Source organism: Oncorhynchus mykiss, chromosome 11 (genome assembly GCF_057628025.1).
Source record: "Oncorhynchus mykiss isolate SJ-2025 chromosome 11, ASM5762802v1, whole genome shotgun sequence".
NCBI classification, from domain to species: domain Eukaryota; kingdom Metazoa; phylum Chordata; class Actinopteri; order Salmoniformes; family Salmonidae; genus Oncorhynchus; species Oncorhynchus mykiss.
Window position 1 is genome coordinate 53601529 of NC_143032.1, and position 23236 is coordinate 53624764.

The window sequence follows — 23236 nt, forward strand, 5'->3', positions numbered from 1 at the left end:
GGTTAGGCTGTTGAAGTTTGTGCCTTTAAATGAACCCACATATCTGCAGTTTGCGGGATAATGAAAAAGTTAAATGGGCTTATTTGAATTGGCATCTATAATGTCGTCAGATCATCAAGTTCAAATATGTGAGCAAACGCTCAACATTTCTTATCTACACAGGAACGCAATGCTGAGGATGCCATTGAAGCCCTAAAAGAGTACGAGCCTGAGATGGGCAAGGTCTACCGCCAGGACAGGAAGACCGTTCAGAGGATCAAGGCCAAAGAAATTGTGCCAGGAGACATCGTAGAGGTTTCTGGTAAGGTAGCCCTGTCTTTCTCTGTGCTTTAGGATTCATTAAGCCTAGACTATTTCTGATAATTCAGTAAGTTTGCTTATGAATAAGTATTATTTAAGGTTGAATTAAAACGGTTATTATTCTTTGTTAGAAAAATATTTCCCTTAAATAGTTTAGCACTGTAGAAAAAAAGGACAGTCCTGATCTCCTTTTACGCAAAACAGCATTGTTTTTAGCCTTTGCTTTTTATGACTCCTCATTCAGATAAATGCTATTTTTAAAAGGGCTCATGAGTCCAGGCAAGGTCAGGCTGACGTTTTAGCAGTAAAAGCTCATTTCAATTCCCTTCTTCCCCTAGTCCCACTGCAGAGGTGACTCACCCTACAGGAGTGGTGTATTTTGGGATGTTTCTATTAACCCATTGTCCCAGATGACTAGGCACTAGTGCTGCTAAAGGCCTCTCAGATCATGTGCTCATTTTTCCTGGGGGTGCTTAACTCACCAGGGTGCACTGAACACACCACCTTGATGAGTCTTGCATGCGGTTCAACCGTAGCTAGAACATCCCCTTGGAGCCGGTAAACTCAACCTTTGAGTGGCTTGTCTCCCGTTTTCTCAGTGCAGCTGGTAAAAGAGGCTGGTATGACTCACCCAAAGACAGTGACTCTAGCACTTTAGCGAAGAGTGAGACGTCTCTGGTTTTGAGAGGAATGCGTCCTGGGCAGCACCTGGCTGCAGTGCAGCGTGGGATGGACGTATTTAAATGATGTGGAGTTGAATGCTGGAGTCCTTGAAGGGCTAACGTTATCATGATACTTCGTTTAACCCTAAGCCGTTGAGGTGATGCTGTGTTTTTTTGCGCAAAGTGGTGGGTTTATTTTAAGCCTGGATAGCCTGTCTAGATTATAAAATCATGGTGTATTTATAGCAGGCAGTGACAGTAGTGAAGATGGCCGGTGTCTGGTGCCCACCCCACCCACCCCCTCTCTGGGGAACATTGTTGCAGTGTGGGACAGTTTTTGGCAGGGCTCCAAAGTCACCTTGAGAAGGGCACCATCAACACTGCGTGCATTTGCTGCTCGCAAATTTCTATTAAACCAATTGTGTTAGTTAGTGATGGAAAATTAGGTTTGGGGGGTAGATGTAATAGTATGGTTATCTAAGTGGGACCTGGAAGTCTTAGTGGGTATTCTGTATATTTCTGCCATTATTTGATGCACATGAATTTTTGTCAAAGACTGGTCCTGCTGTGTGAATTCCAGCCTCTATGCCTCCTATGATTGTTCAGTGTGGGCATGATTGGTTGTGTGCTCTATGTTCACCCAGGAAAATGGCTAACATCCTCGCTCGGAAAGCAGACTTCCAGAGAGTGGCTGGTAAAGCAGATATTGTCTGAGTGATGCGTTGTGCATGCTGTCAGGTGGAGATGGAGAAGCTCACCTAAAAGAGGGCATATGGGTCAAATCTGCAGAGACCTTTTTATATTGGTTTCTGTGATGTTTGTTTCTGAATGTTTTTTGCCCAAAGTTCCAGTGTGACCCCCCCCCCCCCCCTGCCAGCAGGAGGGCTGGTTGTGACGCAGATGCCAGCTCACTGCTGAGGCAGAGGACGCAGGCTGCAGTGACTGGCTGAGCTGTGAGCAGAATACTAAACGGGCCATCTCTGGCCCTGCCTGTCTGACAGCCTCTCGCTCCGCTCCACTCCGAGCCCATTTCTCCTTCCTAGCTCCTGTAAGCTCTCTGGAGGTAGACACAGTTGGCACTCTCCTTCTCAACTCTCATAAGCCCACATGGGACATCCACAGTCTAGAGATGGCGCTTTACTCTCTGCAGATGTGTTTACTGTCCGGAAGATTATAGCCCAGTGTTGCTTTTCATTACTGTTTTGATTGTAGCTAATGCATTTTTCAGTACATCCTCTGGCTGGGCTGGCTGTCCTCCTGCTGTATCTGTGTACTATAGTTCATCCTTGACCATCCCAAGCTGTCTGACCCAGCACTGTCGATACAGGGATGCTGTGCTGAGGTTTGCTGTCACTGCTGTTCTTACTAAACTAATCTGCAGCTATGTGATGTCAGCTTTCCTTGACTGCTGTTCCAGGCTGGGTTCCAGACCCTTTGACTTGGCTGTGCGAATTAATGTTTTAATTCAACTCATCGGTGGGAGCTGCCCATTCTACATGGTCACCTCACCTTAATGTGTTTTTTTAGGTGGCTTAAACCATTATTTGGTCAAACAGTAAAATACATTATTCTCATGATTCCTGCCTGTACATGTTTCGCTGGGGCCTGCTGCGATGTCGAACGAGTCACTCGCTTTCCTTTCCCGGAGAAAAAGAGTCCTGATTGTTTAATTAGATTAAACAAACCGATATCTTGTCAGAGGTATCATTTTATTTCTCAACTCTCCATTTTGAGCTTAATAGCAACTATTTTACAACCAAGATAGTCTATTCAGAAAGTATTCAGACCCCTTGACTTTTTCCACATTTTATTACGTCACAGCCTTATTCTAAAATGAATGTAATAGTTATTTCCCCTCATTAATCTACACACTACCCCATAATGACAAAACAAAAACAGTTCAAAATGTTATGTATAATTTATTTTTTGGGAAATATCACATTTACATAGGTATTCAGACCCTTTACTCAGTACTTTGTTGAAGCACCTTTGGCAGCGAATACAGCCTCGAGTCTGAGCACGGCCGGATGTCTCTCACACCCTCCCGTAGCGCCCAAGTCTTTGCAATCGCAAAAAATCTCTCCTCACATCAACCCTCAGCACTTTGACGTGCGAGTCTGTGTTTTATATGCTGACCTCACACCTCAACAAGCTTCTGATTTGGTCAGTGTCAATACTCCTGGCCACCATTGATTGGCAGATGTGTGAAGCAAATACGTGTGCCCACAGAACAGTTCTTCAAGCTCAGGGAAGTGAGCAAAACATCCACACTTGCTTAGCCATCCACATAGCGTAAAGAGCTGCTCGTGTGATTATTCAACTCGGAACATTTTCACGCTGGGAGAAATCCGAGCACAATCAGAACGATTGGGAAGAATCTTCTTCACGCAGGGGAGATTTTTACATGACGCCACCAGGGAAAATGCTGGTCTGATGAGCTGCGCCTTTTAGCCTGTCCCTCACAGCACCGTGGTTGACTGCTGCCTCTCCTGCTACGAGATTCACTTATCTCTCTACCCATAGTCACTTAATTTATCTCAGAACTTCAGGGAAATTAAAGAGATGGTTCTCTTCTCCCTGAATAGCTCAACATTGGCCATAAATGCAACTGCCGTTGCATCAGCATAATGTGGTCTGTAGGCAGAGGTGTTGCATTTCTGCAGGAATCTGGGGGTTCTGGTCCCTGGCTGGTGCATGTTGATAGGGGCCTGTCAGTGTTGGGTTGGGTGAAGGATGAGGGGGGAGGATTGCTCAGCTGTTCCTATTGTTTGGACAGCAAGATGACCTTGTAGGGAAGTCGGTGGTAGATGGTGATCCCACCCCTCCAAGCCTAATGTGCAGACACTACCCATCAGCACCCTCCATGGCCTGGGATTCCAGACACCCAGCATGGCATGTGACATTTTGTGTGGGCCTGGCCAGCGTTTGCTGTCACTGTGGGGTCTTTTGGTGAGTGTCGGGTCAGCAAGGAGGCACAATGTTTGGCTGGGTTTTGGATGAATGAGGCGGAGGGAATTGTATGTACTTGAGAAGAGGGCAGTTTGCAGTAAATAACCTGCTGTTCATTTAGCCTATATTGTTGTTCAACATTATCAATTCATTTAGACATTTCACAGTGTCAATAAAGACTAAGGGTACCAACCAACAGTTAAGCTACAATTTTCGGCATGTTTGCATTGCCCTTGCGTTTGAGTTTTGAACTGCACTGTGGCAGCTAACCTTGAGGCATGTCCTGAATTGACTGCTGGGAATCTGCGTTATGCTGTCTGGTTAATAGAAGTCACGGTAAAATGGTCTGGAGAGGCTGTTAAGAGGAGCCAGAGATTGACCTTAACACCAGGGGAAAGTGACGGGAACATGAATACCCTTCGGAGCTTCCTCTTTTACCGTGGTCAGACTGTAGCCTGGTCTACAGCTTCTCATGACCACATGTGGAACGGTGCATTAGAAAATTAAGAAGACTGCTGTGTGGAGAGGGAAGGTAGCATGAGTCATCAACACTCCCCTTTCATTAGGCTAGGTATAGGGATTAGCAGGCAGACCTTTTAAAGGTAGACTCAGCGAAATGACGTTGCCACGAGCAGCACCGCAGATATTGAGCTGAGCGAGATGCAACACTTCACTCTGTCACACACAGTATCTGTGCATGTGCAGGGGTTCACTTCACGCTGTTCACAACGTGGGAGCCACGGGAACTAAACAGCAGAGGTGGAGCCTCGCGCTTCAATGCTCTTAGTTGTTGCGGAAATTGACCCACTATGCTGTTTACTTTCTGCGTCTACGTCATATCGCTAAGTCTACCTTTTAATTACAACCTTTTCATGGTGTCGATGGCAACAAAACACACTAAGTAATGGGATAGGGAAAGGACCATCCAGAGGTCTTCTTTAACTAATCATTTAAATGTCTGAGATGCTACAGGGCATTCGGGAAAGTATTCAGACCCTTTGACTTTTTCCACATTTTGTTATCGAACACCCTTCTTCTAAAATGGATTAAAAACAAAAAGCCCTCAACAATCTACACACAATACCCCATAATGACAAATGAAAACAGGTTTTTAGAAAAGTTTGCAAATGTATAAAAAATAAAAACAGATACCTTATTTACATAAGTATTCAGACCCTTTGCAATGAGACTCGAAATTGAGCTCAGGTCCATCCTGTTTGCATTGATCATCCTTGAGATGTTTCTACAACTTGATTGGAGTCCACTTGTGGTAAATTAAATTGATTGGACATGATTTGGAAAGGTACAAACCTGTCTATATAAGGTCCCACAGCAAAAACCAAGCCATGAGGTCAAAGGAATTGTCTGTAGAGCTCCGAGACAGGATTGTGTCGGCACAGATCTGCGGAAGGGTACCAAACAAATGTCTGCAGCATTGAAGGTACCCAAGAACCGAGACCTACGTCATTCTTAAATGGAAGAAGTTTGGAACCACCAAGACTCATTGAGCCAAATTGAGCAATCAGGGGAGAAGGGCCTTGGTCAGGGAGGTGACCAAGAACCCGATGGTCACTCTGACAGAGCTCCAGAGTTCCTCTGTGGATATGGGAGAACCTTCCAGAAGGACAACCATCTCTGCAGTACTCCACCAATCAGGCCTTTATGGTAGAGTGGCCAGACGGAAGCCACTCCTCAGTAAGAGGCACATGACAGCCACCTTGTAGTTGCCAAAAGGCACCTAAAGGACTCTGACCATGAGAAACAAGATTCTCTGGTCTGATGAAACCAGTATTGAACTCTGGTCTCAATGCCAAGCGTCAGGTCTGGAGGAAACCTGGCACCATCCTACGGTGAAGCATGGTGGTGACGGCATCATGCTGTGGGGATATTTTTCAGAGGCAGGGACTCGTAGACTTGTCAGGATTGAGGGAAAGAGGAACGTAGCAAAGTACAGAGAGATCCTTGATGAAAAACTTCTCCAGAGCGCTCAGGACCTCAGACTGGGGTGAAGGTTCACCTTCCAATAGGACAATGACCTAAGCACAGAGCCAAGACAACACAGGAGTGGCTTTGGGACAAGTCTCTGAATATCCTTGACTGGCCCGGACTTGAACCCGATCGAACATCTCTGGAGAGACCTGTAAATGGCTATGCTCCCCATCCAACCAAACAGAGCTTGAGAGGATCTGCAGAGAAGATTGGGAGAAACTCCCCAAATACAGGTGTGCCAAGCTTGTAGTGCTTCAACAAAGTATTGCATAAAGGGTCTGAATTCTTATGTAAATGTAATATTTCAGTTTTTTTTTTAAAATATACATTTGCAAAAATGTCTAAAAGCAAATACTGGTTTTGTCATTCTGGGATATTGCGTGTAAATTGATGAGAGGAGGGGGGACTATTCAATTTTAGAATAATGCTGTAACGTAACAAAATGTGTCAAGGGGTTTGAATACTTTCCGATTGCACTGAACAGTTGAAGTCAGAAGTTTACATACACCTTAGCCAACTACATTTAAACTCAGTTTTTCACATAGAGTGATTTATTTCAGCCTTTATTTCTTTCATCACATTCCCAGTGGGTCAGAAGTTTACATACACTCAATTAGTATTTGGTAGCATTGCCTTTAAATTGTTTAACTTGGGTCAAATGTTTCGGGTAGCCCTCCACAAGCTTCCCACAATAAGTTGGGTGAATTTTGGCCCATTCCTCCTGACAGAGCTGGTGTAACTGAGTCAGGTTTGTAGGCCTCCTTGCTCGCACACACCTTTTCAATTCTGCCCACAAATTTTCTATGGGATTGAGGTCAGGGCTTTGTGATGGCCACTCCAATACCTTGACTTTGTTGACCTTAAGCTATTTTGCCACAACTTTGGAAGCATGTTTGGGGTCATTGTCCATTTGGAAGACCCATTTGCAACCAAGCTTTAACTTCCTAACTGATGTCTTGAGATGTCGCTTCAATACAGTGCCTTGCGAAAGTATTCGGCCCCCTTGAACTTTGCGACCTTTTGCCACATTTCAGGCTTCAAACTTAAAGATATAAAACTGTATTTTTTTGTGAAGAATCAACAACAAGTGGGACACAATCATGAAGTGGAACGACATTTATTGGATATTTCAAACTTTTTTAACAAATCAAAAACTGAAATATTGGGCGTGCAAAATTATTCAGCCCCCTTAAGTTAATACTTTGTAGCGCCACCTTTTGCTGCGATTACAGCTGTAAGTTGCTTGGGGTATGTCTATCAGTTTTGCACATCGAGAGACTGACATTTTTTCCCATTCCTCCTTGCAAAACAGCTCGAGCTCAGTGAGGTTGGATGGAGAGCATTTGTGAACAGCAGTTTTCAGTTCTTTCCACAGATTCTCGATTGGATTCAGGTCTGGACTTTGACTTGGCCATTCTAACACCTGGATATGTTTATTTTTGAACCATTCCATTGTAGATTTTGCTTTATGTTTTGGATCATTGTCTTGTTGGAAGACAAATCTCCGTCCCAGTCTCAGGTCTTTTGCAGACTCCATCAGGTTTTCTTCCAGAATGGTCCTGTATTTGGCTCCATCCATCTTCCCATCAATTTTAACCATCTTCCCTGTCCCTGCTGAAGAAAAGCAGGCCCAAACCATGATGCTGCCACCAACCATGTTTGACAGTGGGGATGGTGTGTTCAGCTGTGTTGCTTTTACGCCAAACATAACGTTTTGCATTGTTGCCAAAAAGTTCAATTTTGGTTTCATCTGACCAGAGCACCTTCTTCCACATGTTTGGTGTGTCTCCCAGGTGGCTTGTGGCAAACTTTAAACAACACTTTTTATGGATATCTTTAATAAATGTCTTTCTTCTTGCCACTCTTCCATAAAGGCCAGATTTGTGCAATATACGACTGATTGTTGTCCTATGGACAGAGTCTCCCACCTCAGCTGTAGATCTCTGCAGTTCATCCAGAGTGATCATGGGCCTCTTGGCTGCATCTCTGATCAGTCTTCTCCTTGTATGAGCTGAAAGTTTAGAGGGACGGCCAGGTCTTGGTAGATTTGCAGTGGTCTGATGCTCCTTCCATTTCAATATTATCGCTTGCACAGTGCTCCTTGGGATGTTTAAAGCTTGGGAAATCTGTTTGTATCCAAATCCAGCTTTAAACTTCTTCACAACAGTATCTCAGACCTGCCTGGTGTGTTTCTTGTTCTTCATGATGCTCTCTGCGCTTTTAACGGACCTCTGAGACTATCACAGTGCAGGTGCATTTATACGGAGACTTGATTACACACAGGTGGATTGTATTTATCATCATTAGTCATTTAGGTCAACATTGGATCATTCAGAGATCCTCACTGAACTTCTGGAGAGAGTTTGCTGCACTGAAAGTAAAGGGGCTGAATAATTTTGCACGCCCAATTTTTCAGTTTTTGATTTGTTAAAAAAGGTTGAAATATCCAATAAATGTCGTTCCACTTCATGATTGTGTCCCACTTGTTGTTGATTCTTTACAAAAAAATACAGTTTTATATCTTTATGTTTGAAGCCTGAAATGTGGCAAAAGGTCGCAAAGTTCAAGGGGGCCGAATACTTTCGCAGGGCACTGTATATCCATAATAATTGTCCCTCCTCATGATGCCATCTATTTTGTGAAGTGCACCAGTCCCTCCTGCAGCAAAGCACCCCCACAACATGATGATGCCACCCTGTGCTTCACGGTTGGGATGGTGTTCTTCGGCTTGCAAGCCTCCCCCTTTTTCCTCCAAACATAACAATGTTCATTATGGCTAAACAGTTCTATTTTTGTTTCATCAGACCAGAGGACATTTCTCCAAAAAGTATGATCTTTGTCCCCATGTGCAGTTGCAAACCGTAATCTGGCTTTTTTATGGCGGTTTTGGAACAGTGGCTCCTTCCTTGCTGAGCGGCCTTTCAGGTTATGTCGATATAGGACTCGTTTTTACTGTGGATATAGATACTTTTGTACCTGTTTCCTACAGCATCTTCACAAGGTCCTTTGCTGTTCTGGGATTGATTTGCACTTTTCTTACCAAAATACGTTCATCTCTAGGAGACAGAATGAGTCTCCATCCTGAGTGGTATGATGGCTGCTTGGTCCTATGGTGTTTATACTTGCATACTATTGTTCGTACAGATGAACATGGTACCTTCAGGCATTTGGAAATTGCTCCCAAGGATGAACCAGACTTGTGGATGTCTACAATTTTTTTCCTGAGGTCTTGGCTGACTTCTATTGATTTTCCCATGATGTCAAGCAAGGAGGCACTGAGTTTGAAGGTCGGCCATGAAATACCTCCACAGGTACATCTCCAATTGACTCAAATTATGTCAATTAGCCTATCAGAAGCTTCTAAAGCCATGACATTTTCTGGGATTTTCCAAGCTGTTTTAAGGCAGTCAACTTAGTGTGTGTAAACTTCTGACCCACTGGAATTGTGATACAGTGAAATAATCTGCCTGTAAACAATTGTTGGAAAAATTACTTGTCATGCACAAAGTAGATGTCCTAACCGACTTGCCAAAACTATAGTTTGTTAACAATACATTTGTGGAGTGGTTGAAAAACAAGATTTACTTGACTCCAACCTAAGTGTATGTAAACTTCCGACTTCAACTGTACTTGTCTACTTTACGTATTATTTGAATTATCCAACATTACAGATGTTTTGTCCAGCATATACTCACCCGACAGTTTTTATTAGGTACATCTAGTACCAGGTCAGACCCCCCTTTCTCTCCAGAACAGCCTGAATTCCTCAGGGCATTCTACAAGGTGTCAAACTTTCCACATGAATGTTGGTCTATGCTGACGTGATGGTATCATGCCGTTGCTACAAATTGGACAGTGGTACATTCATTCTGCCAACAGCCCGTTCCATCTCATCACAAATATGCTTTATTTGGTTGAGGTCTGGGGACTGTGCAGGACTCTCAAGTTAACTGAACTCGCTGTCATGTTCCAGGCAATGTTTTTCCACTCCATTGTCCAGTGTCGCTGACCGTGTGCCCACTGGAGCTGCTTCTTCTTGTTTTTAGCTGAAAGGAGTGGAACCCGATGTGGTTGTCTGCTGCGATAACACATCCGTGACAAGGATTGGCGATTTTTGCGTTCCGAGATGCGGTTCTGCACACCACTGTTGTACTGTGACATTATTTGTTTGTTTGTGGCACACCTATTAGCTTGCACAATTCTTGCCATTCTCCTTCGACAAAGAGCTGTTTTCAACCACAGGACTTCCGCTGACTGGAATGGTTTTTGTTTATTGCACCATTCTCGCTCAACCCTAGACACTGTTGTGTGTGAAAAGCCCATGAGGGTGGCCATTTTTTATATACTGGAGCCAGTGTTCCTGGCACTGACGATCATACCACGCTCAGTCGCTTAGGTCACTAGTTTTGTTCAATCGAACAGTAGCGGATGCCTGTCTGCTTTATATAGCAAGCCACGGCCCCCTGACTCACTGTCTGTAGGAGCGATTTGAATTTTTGCGAATGGGGTGGTGTTCCTAATAAACTGGCTGATGTGTGTAGAGGTCACCGATAGTTAGGCATGTTGACCCCTGACCTCTGCTATGTTACTTCATATATCCCAGCAGGACCCTGGTAGTCAGGCAGCATCTGTTCTATGTTCCACACGGCACAGGCCACTGGTAGGAAGGACAAACACATTTTGGGGATTTCCCTTATCAAAATCAATACATTATAGCACGATTTTGTGCTCATTCAGGAGTATTTGCCTGATTTTTAAGTAGAATCCTTTTGAAAAATGTTAGTACCATTTTTAATATTCCTAAAACATAAGTTGAATATGATACTGTTGCTACTTCCTTAATTTTTCATTTATCAGTGTCCACACACTGGTTTTAAGTGTACAAATGCATAATCAATATGCTGATGTAAGTCGGGATATTTAAAAAAAAACAAGACATCAACATTGCTTCCTATACACTTGTTCAGAACTTGTATTTTACTAAATTAGTACCGTTAAAGCTCTAGACTGGAATTAGCTTGTTCTACTGTAATCAATGGCACACGCAAATTAATCATTGGTATTTGTATTGAAATCAATGGAACTGGGACCACGGTGACAAGAACAAATGTGGGCGCTCTTCCTACAATGTCTCTGACCTTTTAATGCCACACCGATTTGATGGTCAAATTATCACTCAAATGAAAGCCGACCCCTGTCTCCATTTAGAAATCGATGTGAGAATATGATTCAGAAGGAAATGCTACAATTTTCTACCGATTTAACTTCGGTGAATCATATTCTCACATTGATCTCTAAATGACGACAGGGGTTGGCTCTAATTTGAGTGATAGTTTGACCCTCAAATCAATGTGTGGTGTTGAGGCTAGAGTAGTTTGTCGAAAAAGTTCCCACATTTTTTTCCTGACACCCTGGTCTGGTAAATTACATTCAACAGTCTGGTGAATTGCAGTCCCGCCACCGACAGGCGCATACGACACAGACGCCGGTACAAAACCAAATCTATTGATCTGTTTCAAGCAATCACCTTTGTAATCGTGATGACTATCATCACCAATCTGAGGTAAAAAAGGATGTGTATTTCCTGTAACTATAGTGTGGTGAAAACGTTAGTCTAATATAGTAACACGTTCTGTCCACCATAGGGACATTTGCATAATATAAAATAATTTAATATGTCAAATTAAATATTTTGATTTAGGATTATAGTAAAATAAGCTCACACAGATCTTTACAACAAATGACATATGTCTTACTGCTTTCACCATGGAGAGAGTACTTAAAACAAATCTTAAACACAATTTCACTGGGCGCACTAGAGCCAAAAGTCCCATAGTGACTGCAGCAGCCTGAACTGTTGACTGGTCTTCTTCTAGGTGTCATTTGACTCTGTCACTGTCCTGTTGCCACGGCAACCATACCTGGCCCAGGAGGGGACATGGTGATCTGTCTGTGTCTAGTGTGCTGTACAGTCCTACACATAGCCCTGTTCGGTTGGTTACGAGAGGAGACTGGAGATCTCAGTACACCCACTGAAAACCGACAAGGTGGAAAATCTGATGTGCCCTTGAGCAAGGCACTTAACCTTAATTGCTTAACCTTAATCACAGACCCTGGCCGTAACCCCACTCTTCGAGGGTGTCTCCGGGGTAGTTGAATATGCAAAAAACAAATGTTCAATTCACACATGAAATGGGACAAATAAACACACACACAATTATTATTAAACTAGGTTGAAGATGAAAAAGACAACAGGATTCTAATATATTTTAACTCTGCAATAATGGGGAAGCGCTCTAAACAATGGGACTAGCAATGCGAGCAAAAATGACAATGTGAATGTTGGCTGTACAGAAAGTTCACCATCAAAATGGAAAATAAACTAAATTGTAGTGAATTTCAGCTAACTACTTAGCAAACACATAGCATAACTGCTTTGCTGTCATTCTATTAATTTAAACATTTTTCAAATGATCTACAGCCACTTGATTTATTGATAGCTAGTCACGTCAGGCTAATTCTGTAGAATGTGCAACAGCGCTGGTCCAATGAATTTGTTTATTTTCAAAACGCTCCCGGATGGAATTAGTTGTCTTAACCTGTATATTTTCGACCTAGCATGAAAACAGGAAATAAAAATTAAATACAGACACATTGGTCAGACAAATGGTCAGACAAATGATTGTTATTCCAGATAAGGCACTGCATCTCAGTGCTTGAGGTGTCACTACAGACACCCTGGTTCAAATCCAGGCTGTATCACAACCGGCCGTGATTGGGAGTCACATAGGGCGGTGCACAATTGGCCCAGTGTCGTCCGGGTTTGGCCGGGGTAGGCTGTCATTTTAAATAAGAATTTGTTCTTAACTGACATACCTAGTTAAATAAAGGTTAAAAATAATTAAATAAGATCACATGGCCTTTGTTTTTTTTCTCTGATTCTACAAGTTCTTAGAAATGTTGACTTGTATTTACCCGCCCCCTTTTTCGGAGGACACATCTTGTTAAAAAAAACTAACAGCTTTTCGGCTGCATATATTTGACATACATAAAGCGATCACAAAACAGTAATATATTACCAAACAAACTCTTTAATCCCACCTCTCAGCCCATCCCTTCCTATCACTATAGACCACCCTCGTTTGGTTTCCATGTGCCATATATTTTTCAATTGTGCTGTGATGTTTTACTTACAGTTGAAGTCGGAAGTTTACATACACTTAGGTTGGAGTCATTAAAACTTGTTTTTCAACCACTCCACACATTTCTTGTTAACAAACTATAGTTTTGGCAAGTCGGTTAGGACATCTACTTTGTGCATGACAAGTCATTTTTCCAACAATTGTTTACAGGCAGATTATTTCACTGTATCACAATTCCAGTGGGTCAGAAGTTTACATCCACTAAGTTGACTGCCTTAAAACAGCTTGGAAAATCCCAGAAAATGTCATGGCTTTAGAAGCTTCTGATAGGCTAATTGACATAATTTGAGTCAATTGGAGGTGTACCTGTGGAGGTATTTCATGGCCGATCTTCAAACTCAGTGCCTCCTTGCTTGACATCATGGGAAAATCAATAGAAGTCAGCCAAGACCTCAGGAAAAAAATTGTAGACATCCACAAGTCTGGTTCATCCTTGGGAGCAATTTCCAAATGCCTGAAGGTACCATGTTCATCTGTACGAACAATAGTATGCAAGTATAAACACCATAGGACCAAGCAGCCATCATGCCACTCAGGATGGAGACACATTCTGTCTCCTAGAGATTAACATATTTTGGTAAGAAAAGTGCAAATCAATCCCAGAACAGCAAAGGACCTTGTGAAGATGCTGGAGGAAACAGGTACAAAAGTATCTATATCCACAGTAAAAACGAGTCCTAAATCGACATAACCTGAAAGGCCGCTCAGCAAGGAAGGAGCCACTGTTCCAAAACCGCCATAAAAAAGCCAGATTACGGTTTGCAACTGCACATGGGGACAAAGATCATACTTTTTGGAGAAATGTCCTCTGGTCTGATGAAACAAAAATAGAACTGTTTAGCCATAATGAACATTGTTATGTTTGGAGGAAAAAGGGGGAGGCTTGCAAGCCGAAGAACACCATCCCAACCGTGAAGCACAGGGTGGCATCATCATGTTGTGGGGGTGCTTTGCTGCAGGAGGGACTGGTGCACTTCACAAAATAAATGGCATCATGAGGAAGGACAATTATTATGGATATATTGAAGCGACATCTCAAGACGTCAGTTAGGAAGTTAAAGCTTGGTTGCAAATGGGTCTTCCAAATGGACAATGACCCCAAACATGCTTCCAAAGTTGTGGCAAAATGGCTTAAGGACAACAAAGTCAAGGTATTGGAGTGGCCATCACAAAGCCCTGACCTCAATCCCATAGAAAATTTGTGGGCAGAATTGAAAAATTGTGTGTGAGCAAGGAGGCCTACAAACCTGACTCAGTTACACCAGCTCTGTCAGGGGTGAATTTTGGCCCATTCCTCATCTTATTGTAGGAAGCTTGTGGAAGGCTACCTGAAACATTTGACCCAAATTAAACAATTTAAAGGCAATGCTACCAAATACTAATTGAGTGTATGTAAACTTCAGACCCACTGGGAATGTGATGATAGAAATAAAAGCTGAAATAAATTATTCTCTCGACTATTATTGTGACATTTCACATTCTTAAAATAAAGTGGTGTTCCTAACTGACCTAAGACAGGGAATTTTTACTAGGATTTAATGTCAGGAATTTTGAAAAACTGAGTTCATGTATTTGGCTAAGGTGTATGTTAACTTCCGACTTCAACTCTATATACATACATACATACATACTGTATATCACAAAAGTGAGTACACCCCTCACATTTTTGTAAATATCAGTATATCTTTTCATGTGACAACATTGAGGAAATGACACTTTGCTACAATGTAAAGTAGTGAGTGTACAGATTGTATAACAGTGTAAATATGCTGTCCCCTCAATAACTCAACACACAGCCATTAATGTCTAAACCGCTGGCAACAAAAGTGAGTACGTCCCTATGTGAAAATGTCCAAATTGGGCCCAAAGTGTCAATATTTTGTGTGGCCACCATTTTTCAGCACTGCCTTAACCCTCTTGGGCATGGAGTTCACCAGAGCTTCACAGGTTGCCACTGGAGTCCTCTTCCACTCCTCCATGACGACATCACGGAGCTGGTGGACGTTAGACCTTGCACTCCTCCACCTTCCGTTTGAGGATGCCCCACAGATGCTCAATTGGGTGTAGGTCTGGAGACATGCTTGGCCAGTCCATCACCTTTACCCTCAGCTTCTTTAGCAAGGCAGTGGTCGTCTTGGAGGTGTGTTTGTGGTCGTTATCATGTTGGAATACTGCCCTGCGGCCCAGTCTCTGAAGGGAAGGGATCATGCTCTGCTTCAGTATGTCACAGTACATGTTGGCATTCATGGTTCCCTCAATGAACTGTAGCTCCCCAGTGCCGGCAGCACTCATGCAGCCCCAGACCATGACACTCCCACCACCATGCTTGACTGTAGGCAAGACACACTTGTCTTTGTACTCCTCACCTGGTTGCCGCCACACACGCTTGACACCCTCTGAACCAAATAAGTTTATCTTGGTCTCATCAGACCACAGGACGTGGTTCCAGTAATCCATGTCCTTAGTCTGCTTGTCTTCAGCAAACTGTTTGCGGGCTTTCTTGTGCATCGTCTTTAGAAGAGGCTTCCTTCTGGGACGACAGCCATGCAGACCAATTTGATGCAGTGTACAGCGTATGGTCTGAGCACAGACAGGCTGACCCCCCACCCCTTCAACCTCTGCAGCAATGCTGGCAGCACTCATACGTCTATTTCCCAAAGACAACCCCTGGATATGACGCTGAGCACGTGCACTCAACTTCTTTGGTCGACTATGGCGAGGCCTGTTCTGAGTGGAACCTGTCCAGTTAAACCGCTGTATGGTCTTGGCCACCGTGCTGCAGCTCAGTTTCAGGGTATTGGCAATCTTCTTATAGCCCAGGCCATCTTTATGTAGAGCAACAATTCTTTTTTTTCAGATCCTCAGAGAGTTCTTTGCCATGAGGTGCCATGTTGAACTTCTAGTGGCCAGTCAGTATGAGGGAGTGTGAGGGGGATGACACCAAATTTAACACACCTGCTCCCCATTCACACTTGAGAACTTTAACACTAACGAGTCACCGGGGAGGGAAAATGGCTAATTGGGCCCAATTTGGAGCGGTTTAGCGGTTTAGACATGAATGGCTGTGTGTTGAGTTATTTTGAGGGGACAGCACATTTACACTGTTATACAAGCTGTACACTCACTACTTTGCATTGTAGCAAAGTGTCATTTCTTCAGTGTTGTCACATGAAAAGATATACTCATATTTACAAAAATGTGAGGGGTGTACTCACTTTTGTGATATACTGTACATACATGTACATACATACATATACATTGTGAGCTAAAGAACCTTTCCTACGAGGATTATTTATTGACCGACTATGGCTTTCCAAATCGCCAAACACTGCTATTTGTAAGGTTCATTTTAAGTGAATGTTGTGATTTTAATTTTTTTTTTAACCATTCCTGAACCTGTGACTAGAAGCAAGCTACATAGGGGCAGTACCAGAATAAATTATCTAGGGATTGTCTCTTTGCAGCAAAATCTATAGGGCTGAGAGAGGTTGTATGCCCCATATATTACTAATTACCCTACATTACTCATCTCATATGTATATGTATATACTGTACTCTATATCATCTACTGCATCTTGCCATCTTTATGTAATACATGTATCACTAGCCACTTTAAACTATGCCACTTTTATGTTTACATACCCTACATTACTCATCTCATATGTATGTACTGTACTCGATATCATCTCCTGCATCTTGCCTATGCCGTTCTGTACCACCACTCATTCATATATCTTTATGTACATATTCTTTATCCCTTTACACTTGTGTGTATAAGGTAGTGGTTTTGGAATTGTTAGGTTAGATTACTCGGTTATTACTGCATTGTCGGAACTAGAAGCACAAGCATTTCGCTACACTCGCATTAACTTCTGCTGACCATGTGTATGTGACAAATACAATTTTATTTATATATAGCATTCTGTTGGTGGCAAGAATTTTGTATAATAATTTAAATTGAAAAACTTGACGTGTTGAATCAAAATGTATGAACTGGTACAAAAAACACGTGCCATGGAATCAGTACATCTAATCTCTTCCCATTTATTTTGAGACCTGTATGGAGCAGCTGTCAAAAAAAATTGTCCTCATGAAACTGGTATTTTGCCAATTTGTGTCTTTTAATATATGGCAGGCGAACAAGTTCCCTACCTTTTCCCTTTTCCACTTGCCTCCTACATTTTTGTGGTGCTGCCATCAGTTAGTTATGCGTATGGATTGAGCAGACATCCCCATATATTTTCAATAGCTGCATATGTGACACAACTCCACCGTTTTATTCATAATATCATTACGAAATATAATACATTTTTTCCATAAAGAATGTTTTTTTATTATTTTTTATTAATCAGTATATTTGAGTTTAACCATAACATTTGTTCTATCTTTTCAGGAGGATAAAACTGAAATTGTAACCGGCTTTGTATGGCTTGTTTTAAGGAAGGGCAATATTTAAAAAATCATTTTCTTCGGAAGTTGTAATCTGTATAAAGGTAATTTATGAACAAAGGATGAGCCTTTCTTGATAACCTACTGGAGAACAATTTTTGGTTTAACTTATGTATGAGTGAAGCTTTTAGTAAGAGGTTTAAAGCTTTAATATCTCATTTTAGCCCCCCCAAACTCATTCATTATATAAATAGGCACGTTTAATTTTGTCTGGCTTAGCATTCCAAATGAAATATTGTTTGCTCATATGATTGTTTTAAATGAGTCATTTAGAGTAGGCAGCACCATTAGTACGGTAAGTAAGTAAACTGTGATAAGACCAAAGAGTTCATCAATGTGATTTTTCCATAAATAGACAAGTATTTACCTCTCCATGGTTGCAGAATTCTATCTATTTTCGCAAATATTCTATTGAAATTAATTGTAAGTTCTTGTATATATTTTTAGATGTGAATAACAAGTATGTCTACTTCACCATCCACTCATTTTTAGTATTTACACTACCTTGTAGTTTACCAATGTATTTTAATGATGCAATACGTAATATGGTACACTTGTCATTATTAGGTTTTAGTCCAGAGAGGCTAGAAAAGTGATCCAGATCTTCAATGAGACTGTGCAGGGATGTGCAGGACTTAATCAAAAACTGGAGTCATCAGCATACATGGACACTTGTTTTTATCCCCTGAATTTCTAACCCCTTGATGTTCTTGTTGGATCTAATTTTAATAGCTAGCATTTCAATGGTCATAATAAATAGATATGGACACAATACACAATCTTGTTTTACTCCTCTAAAAAGATCAATACTTTCTGAGAAGTAACCATTATTTACTATTTTACATCTGGGGTTGCTGTAAATAACTTTAACCCATTATATAAGAGATTCACCAAAATTAAAGTAATCCAGGCATTTATATATACATTGTAGTATTTTCACCAGAATTTTCGCATTACAACATTGAAGTGTAAGAGGCCTCCAGTTTTTTTTTAAATGGACTGGATCTTTATACTTACCACCTGGGTCCTGTTTTAGTAGTAATGAAATCAGACCTTGTTGAGTACCTGAAAGTCTACCATTTTTATAGGAGTAATTAAAATTGCCTCAAAGTTCCTCTTCTGTAAGTTGGCCTTCACACAGGCCTTTCTGTAAATGTCTTAATAATCTAACATTATTAGGAAATAAATCCTTACAGTTAACATCATTCAGTGGAAATGGAGGAGACTGAAAAAATATTTTCCTTCCTCTTTCAAAATATAATTTGGTGAATCATGGATGACTTCATTTGTTATGAGTTTCTGTAAATTATTTTTGGTAGTATTTGTATGTTGAAGATTCAAGAAAAATGTATACATTTCCATCCAATTCGCTTTATTTTTGTAGTACATAACACTTAATAGTTCTTGAATAAGTACCTCCATTTCTTTTTTTTATTCCTCTTACCTATTTTGTGCCTCTATAGTACAGTTTCCATTACCATCTACCTGAATAGTTAGTGTACTATACACTTGGTCAGTAGTGGATGCTGCCTAGACAAGAACAGCTGGTTAAGAGCACTTTAAGAGTTCCAGAACGTTATTACCTGTTGAGTGCTTCTGAAATAGCCTCCTCAGAATAGCAGCTTTTCAGCCTTTTGTTCTATCTGCCATCAGCATCTGCACCCTCAGGATTGGACACACAGAAACCTGCTGTGTCATGCAGTCATACACACAAGGGCTTGTGTCCGTCTGTCTTCCTGGTTTGGCGGCCTCGCTTGGACCTACTCCTCTGTTGTAAAGAAGGACACCCCTGGGAGTCATGTCTGGCACTGACTCTTGAGTCTGTGCGTCTTGTTGCTACGCTGCCTGTCTCACTCTCCTAGGTGTGGAGACTGTCACAGAGGTTTGGCCTGGTACCAAGTAGGATGTTGACATAAAGGGACAGATTATATACACACACACACACTTCATCCAGAGCAGTCCTGCGGGCCAGTTGAACTGCACCAGGACAATGTAATGTGTGCCTTGTGTGCTTTTCACTCTTAGACTGTTAGCGTTTACTTTTTTCTTATGACATCAACAAGTGCAATTTTAAACGTCTTCAAGCCGTCCCAATTTGTTTCTCTAGTTCCCTCCTGTCCTGCAGTCGTAAGTGTTTCTTTAAAAATGTGTTTTCTCTTAGCACAGGAAGTATTACACAACCCTTAGGATGTGGCCGTTATACTTCATGGCTGAAGGGGAAACATTTGATTGGTCATGTTTTCTTTCTGTTCAGTTTGGCATCAGATTGTATATTAAAACTCTTCCCAAACGTATCTTTCTTTAGCCTTTAGATATTATTCTGTAACATATTATTCTGTCTGAATAGACCAAGTGAGGTTGATGATAATTTTTTTTTTTCTTCAGAGGAAGGCCCTAAAAATTGTCAGACACTAGCCACCCAAGTCCGACTGTTTTCTCTGCTACCGCAAAGACCCAAGACTGCTTTACAGTTAAGAAAAATCTGCTACTCTGAATATTCACACAGTTTCAAGGGTGTTTATTTAAAACAAAGAAAAATAACCCGGTTTCCTCTGGGGTAGAACGCCAAGCCCCTCTGTTCTAGCAGAACATGAGTACGTTTGTCCGTTAGCAACTTGTCACTACCTCCAACCCTCCCGTGTGCTGCCCTCCTGACAGCTTTATGGGCCCCTTACAGCTGGTGAGCAATCATCCCCAATTAGTCCTGGCCGGAGGACCCGACGAGACCTGGCATGTCCAGCAGAGGGAGCCACCGCCGCGTGATGTAGGTCTGTCACCACCAGGCCTCGAGTCTCCCCCTAGTGGCTTGTCTGCGGTACGCCCCTTCCGGTCGTCAGTGCGATGTACATCTCCCTTCTTGATATGGCATCCGCGTTCTCATGCTTCACACCTGACCTGTGCACAACAGAAAAAGAGAAGTGTTGAAGGGACAAGAACCACCAGGTGACTCGATCGTTTGTCTCCTTTCCCCTGGTTATCCAGGTCAGGGGAGCATGGTCTGGGACAAGGGTGAGGTGGGTGCCCAACAGGTACTACTTAAGTGTCTAATGCCCACTTCTCCATTAGACACTCGACAATCGAGTACTTCTTTTCTCGGGGTACCAACATCTGGCATATGTACATGATGGGGTGTTCCTCCCCATTGTGTACCTGGGACAGGACAGACCCTAGTTCTGTGTCGTAGGCATCCGTCTGCACGAGCATCGGTACCTGGAAATCGAGCGTCACGAGAATTGGATGGGAGCACAGGGCTTCTTAAAGGCGCCTGAATGCCACTTCACTGTTTTTGGAAGGTGGGCTCTGGTCGGATCGGTAAGGGGGAGGCTATAGCTGCAAAGTTGGATAAACCCAGTGATAGTATCCCACCAGCCTCAGGAAGGACTTGACCTTTGTCTTGGTGCGGGGAACGGGCCAGTCACGAACCGCCTGGACCTTCCTCTCCTGGGGCTTAATATTCCCCCTGTCCAATCAAATACCCCAGGAACTCCACCTCCTCGAACCCCAGCTTGCCTTTCTTGGGATTTGCTGTCAACCCGGCTTTCCTGAGCGCGTCCAGTACCACCTGGAGGCACGTCAGGTGCGCTTCCCAACCTTGGCTGTGGATGATGTCATCCAAATAGGCCACTGCGTACTGTTGGTGGGGTCGGAGGACAAAGTCCATCAGGCGCTGAAACGTGGGCAGGGCTCCATGGAGAACGAATTGGGAGACCCGGTATTGGTATAACCCGTCCCGTGTCGAGAATGCTGTCTTCTACCGGGAGGAGGCTTCCAAGGGTACCTGGTCAGGTCCAGGGTGCTGATGTACTGTGCCTTTCCCAACCGGTCGATGAATTTATCCACCCTCGTCATGGGTAGGCGTCAAACAAACTGATGTTGTTCACCCCCTAGATGTCATTGCAGAAACGCAGACTACCGTCCGGTTTGGGCACCAACATGATAGTGCTGCACTTTGGGACTCCTTCGATGACTACCATCCTCAGCATAGCCTCCACCTCCTGCTTCACGGCCTTCCTTCAGGCCTTGGGGATCTGGTATGGCCTCTTTCGTACCGTGTGTTTTTGAAGCGGTGATTTGACACTCTGGGTAGCTGCGGCAATAGTCTTCCACGGCCCGCCTCAACCCAGGTGGAAATCCGTTACCGGGTCTTCTACATTCTCAGGTGCGCCCCCAACAAAAGGGTGTGGGCTAGCTAAAGAATGGTTCCCGACGTACCGGTGGAGCAGCAACAGCACCTCTCGAAGTTCTCCCTGTTCGTGCGATACCTGATACAACAGGTTATTTTCGATTTGGAAATGGGGGTATTGCCGGTCATTCAACCCCAGAAGAAGCTGGCCATCCACCACTATCACTTGGGCTGCAGCGGCTTTCAAGTTCGGATCCTCCCACTGGGAGGTCCTGAACTGTCCCCCTCGGGGGGCTTAGGGCAGGTGTCTCAGGGGTCCCTTGAAATCAAGGAGGAGGAGCATGGGCTCATACTCCTTTTTTTTACCAGCTTGTGCTTCCACAGTGCTGCGGACAATCTTGTTCCACGAGGAGGGGTACCGGAAACTCTGGTACGGCCCCCACCACCATCTGGCAGCTCTCTTGTGGCGTCATGATGGTGGTCTGCCCGGTCGAATACCGCTTGGAGCCACTGTGGGCACAGGAGATAGACATCTCCTCACCATGCTCGGTCAGATGGGCCTGCAGGCGTGCTTGTATGAGTGTTACCACACTCCCGGAGTGTGGGTGTCATGACTGTCAACTTTCACCGGGGCCCATGGGTGCTGGTGGTTCGCTGTGGGCCCAACAGGAGGTGACAGTTTACTGTGTGGCCCGACTCGTCTCCAGGGCCCCCTGATGGCATCGACTCCTCTCGACCCGGGCAATTCCATGCAAGGTGTCACTGGGTGCCACACTCAAAACATCACCTTTTGGTCTTCATCCACCTGGGGTTGTCGGTGGTGGGTTGACTTTCCCCTGGCGGTCTCCCTGTGGGTCTGCAGTCCTTTAGCCCAGCTGACTGTCAGATTGGCAAGTACGGTGGTGGGATCGTCCTTCGGTTCCCTTCGACGGCTCCTGGACTCGGCCTACGTCCTCTTCAGTAGGGCCTCTGTATTCTGGTGCGTCTCCACAGCTCCCAAGAGGTCCTCCCGAGGTTTGGGGCGTGCGTAGGCTTGCCGCCCTCCTCATGTCGTGAGGTAGCACCCGTAAGAAGCGATCCATGACCACTTTGTTGATAATGGGGAAGGTGGCTACATCGGTTAGGAGCCATGCTCTGGTGATGCGCAGTAGTTCGCTCACTTGGGCTCGGGGGGAAACTTCTGCCAAGAACCTCCAGTTGGGACCAAAGGGTCAGGCTGTACCTGTAGCGGCTGAGTACCTCCCACTTGAAACAGTCGTATTTAGCCGCCTGTTTGGTGTTGAGATCATAATACGCCTTTTGGGCGTCTCTGGACAGGAATGGGCCCAGCAGACTCGCCCACTTCGCCTTGGGCCAACCTTCACAGAGTGCTGTCCATTCGAATGTGTAGAGGTAGGTCTCGATATCATCATCCTCCGTTAGCTTGATTTAAAAACCGATTGGGATGCGATTCGGTCTGTGTTTCTCCTCGCAGCTTCCTGACTTCCTCCAGCTGTTGGACATTCTGTAGACGCTGTTCTTCCAGCGTTCGTTCCTGAATGTCCTGTTGGGCCCGAACGAAC

The 23236-nt window shown here is 43.6% G+C and overlaps 1 protein-coding gene across 2 annotated transcripts in view; it reads left to right on the plus strand.

Annotated features, from left to right (window-relative positions):
* Nucleotides 1-23236, plus strand: part of LOC110535902 (sarcoplasmic/endoplasmic reticulum calcium ATPase 2a) — a 51139-nt gene that overhangs the window by 6043 nt on the left and 21860 nt on the right. For both annotated transcript variants that reach the window (XM_021621269.3, XM_036935722.2), the window contains exon 5: nucleotides 163-301. In XM_021621269.3, the coding sequence (XP_021476944.3) occupies nucleotides 163-301 (139 nt within the window). The remainder of the gene's footprint in view (nucleotides 1-162; nucleotides 302-23236) is intronic.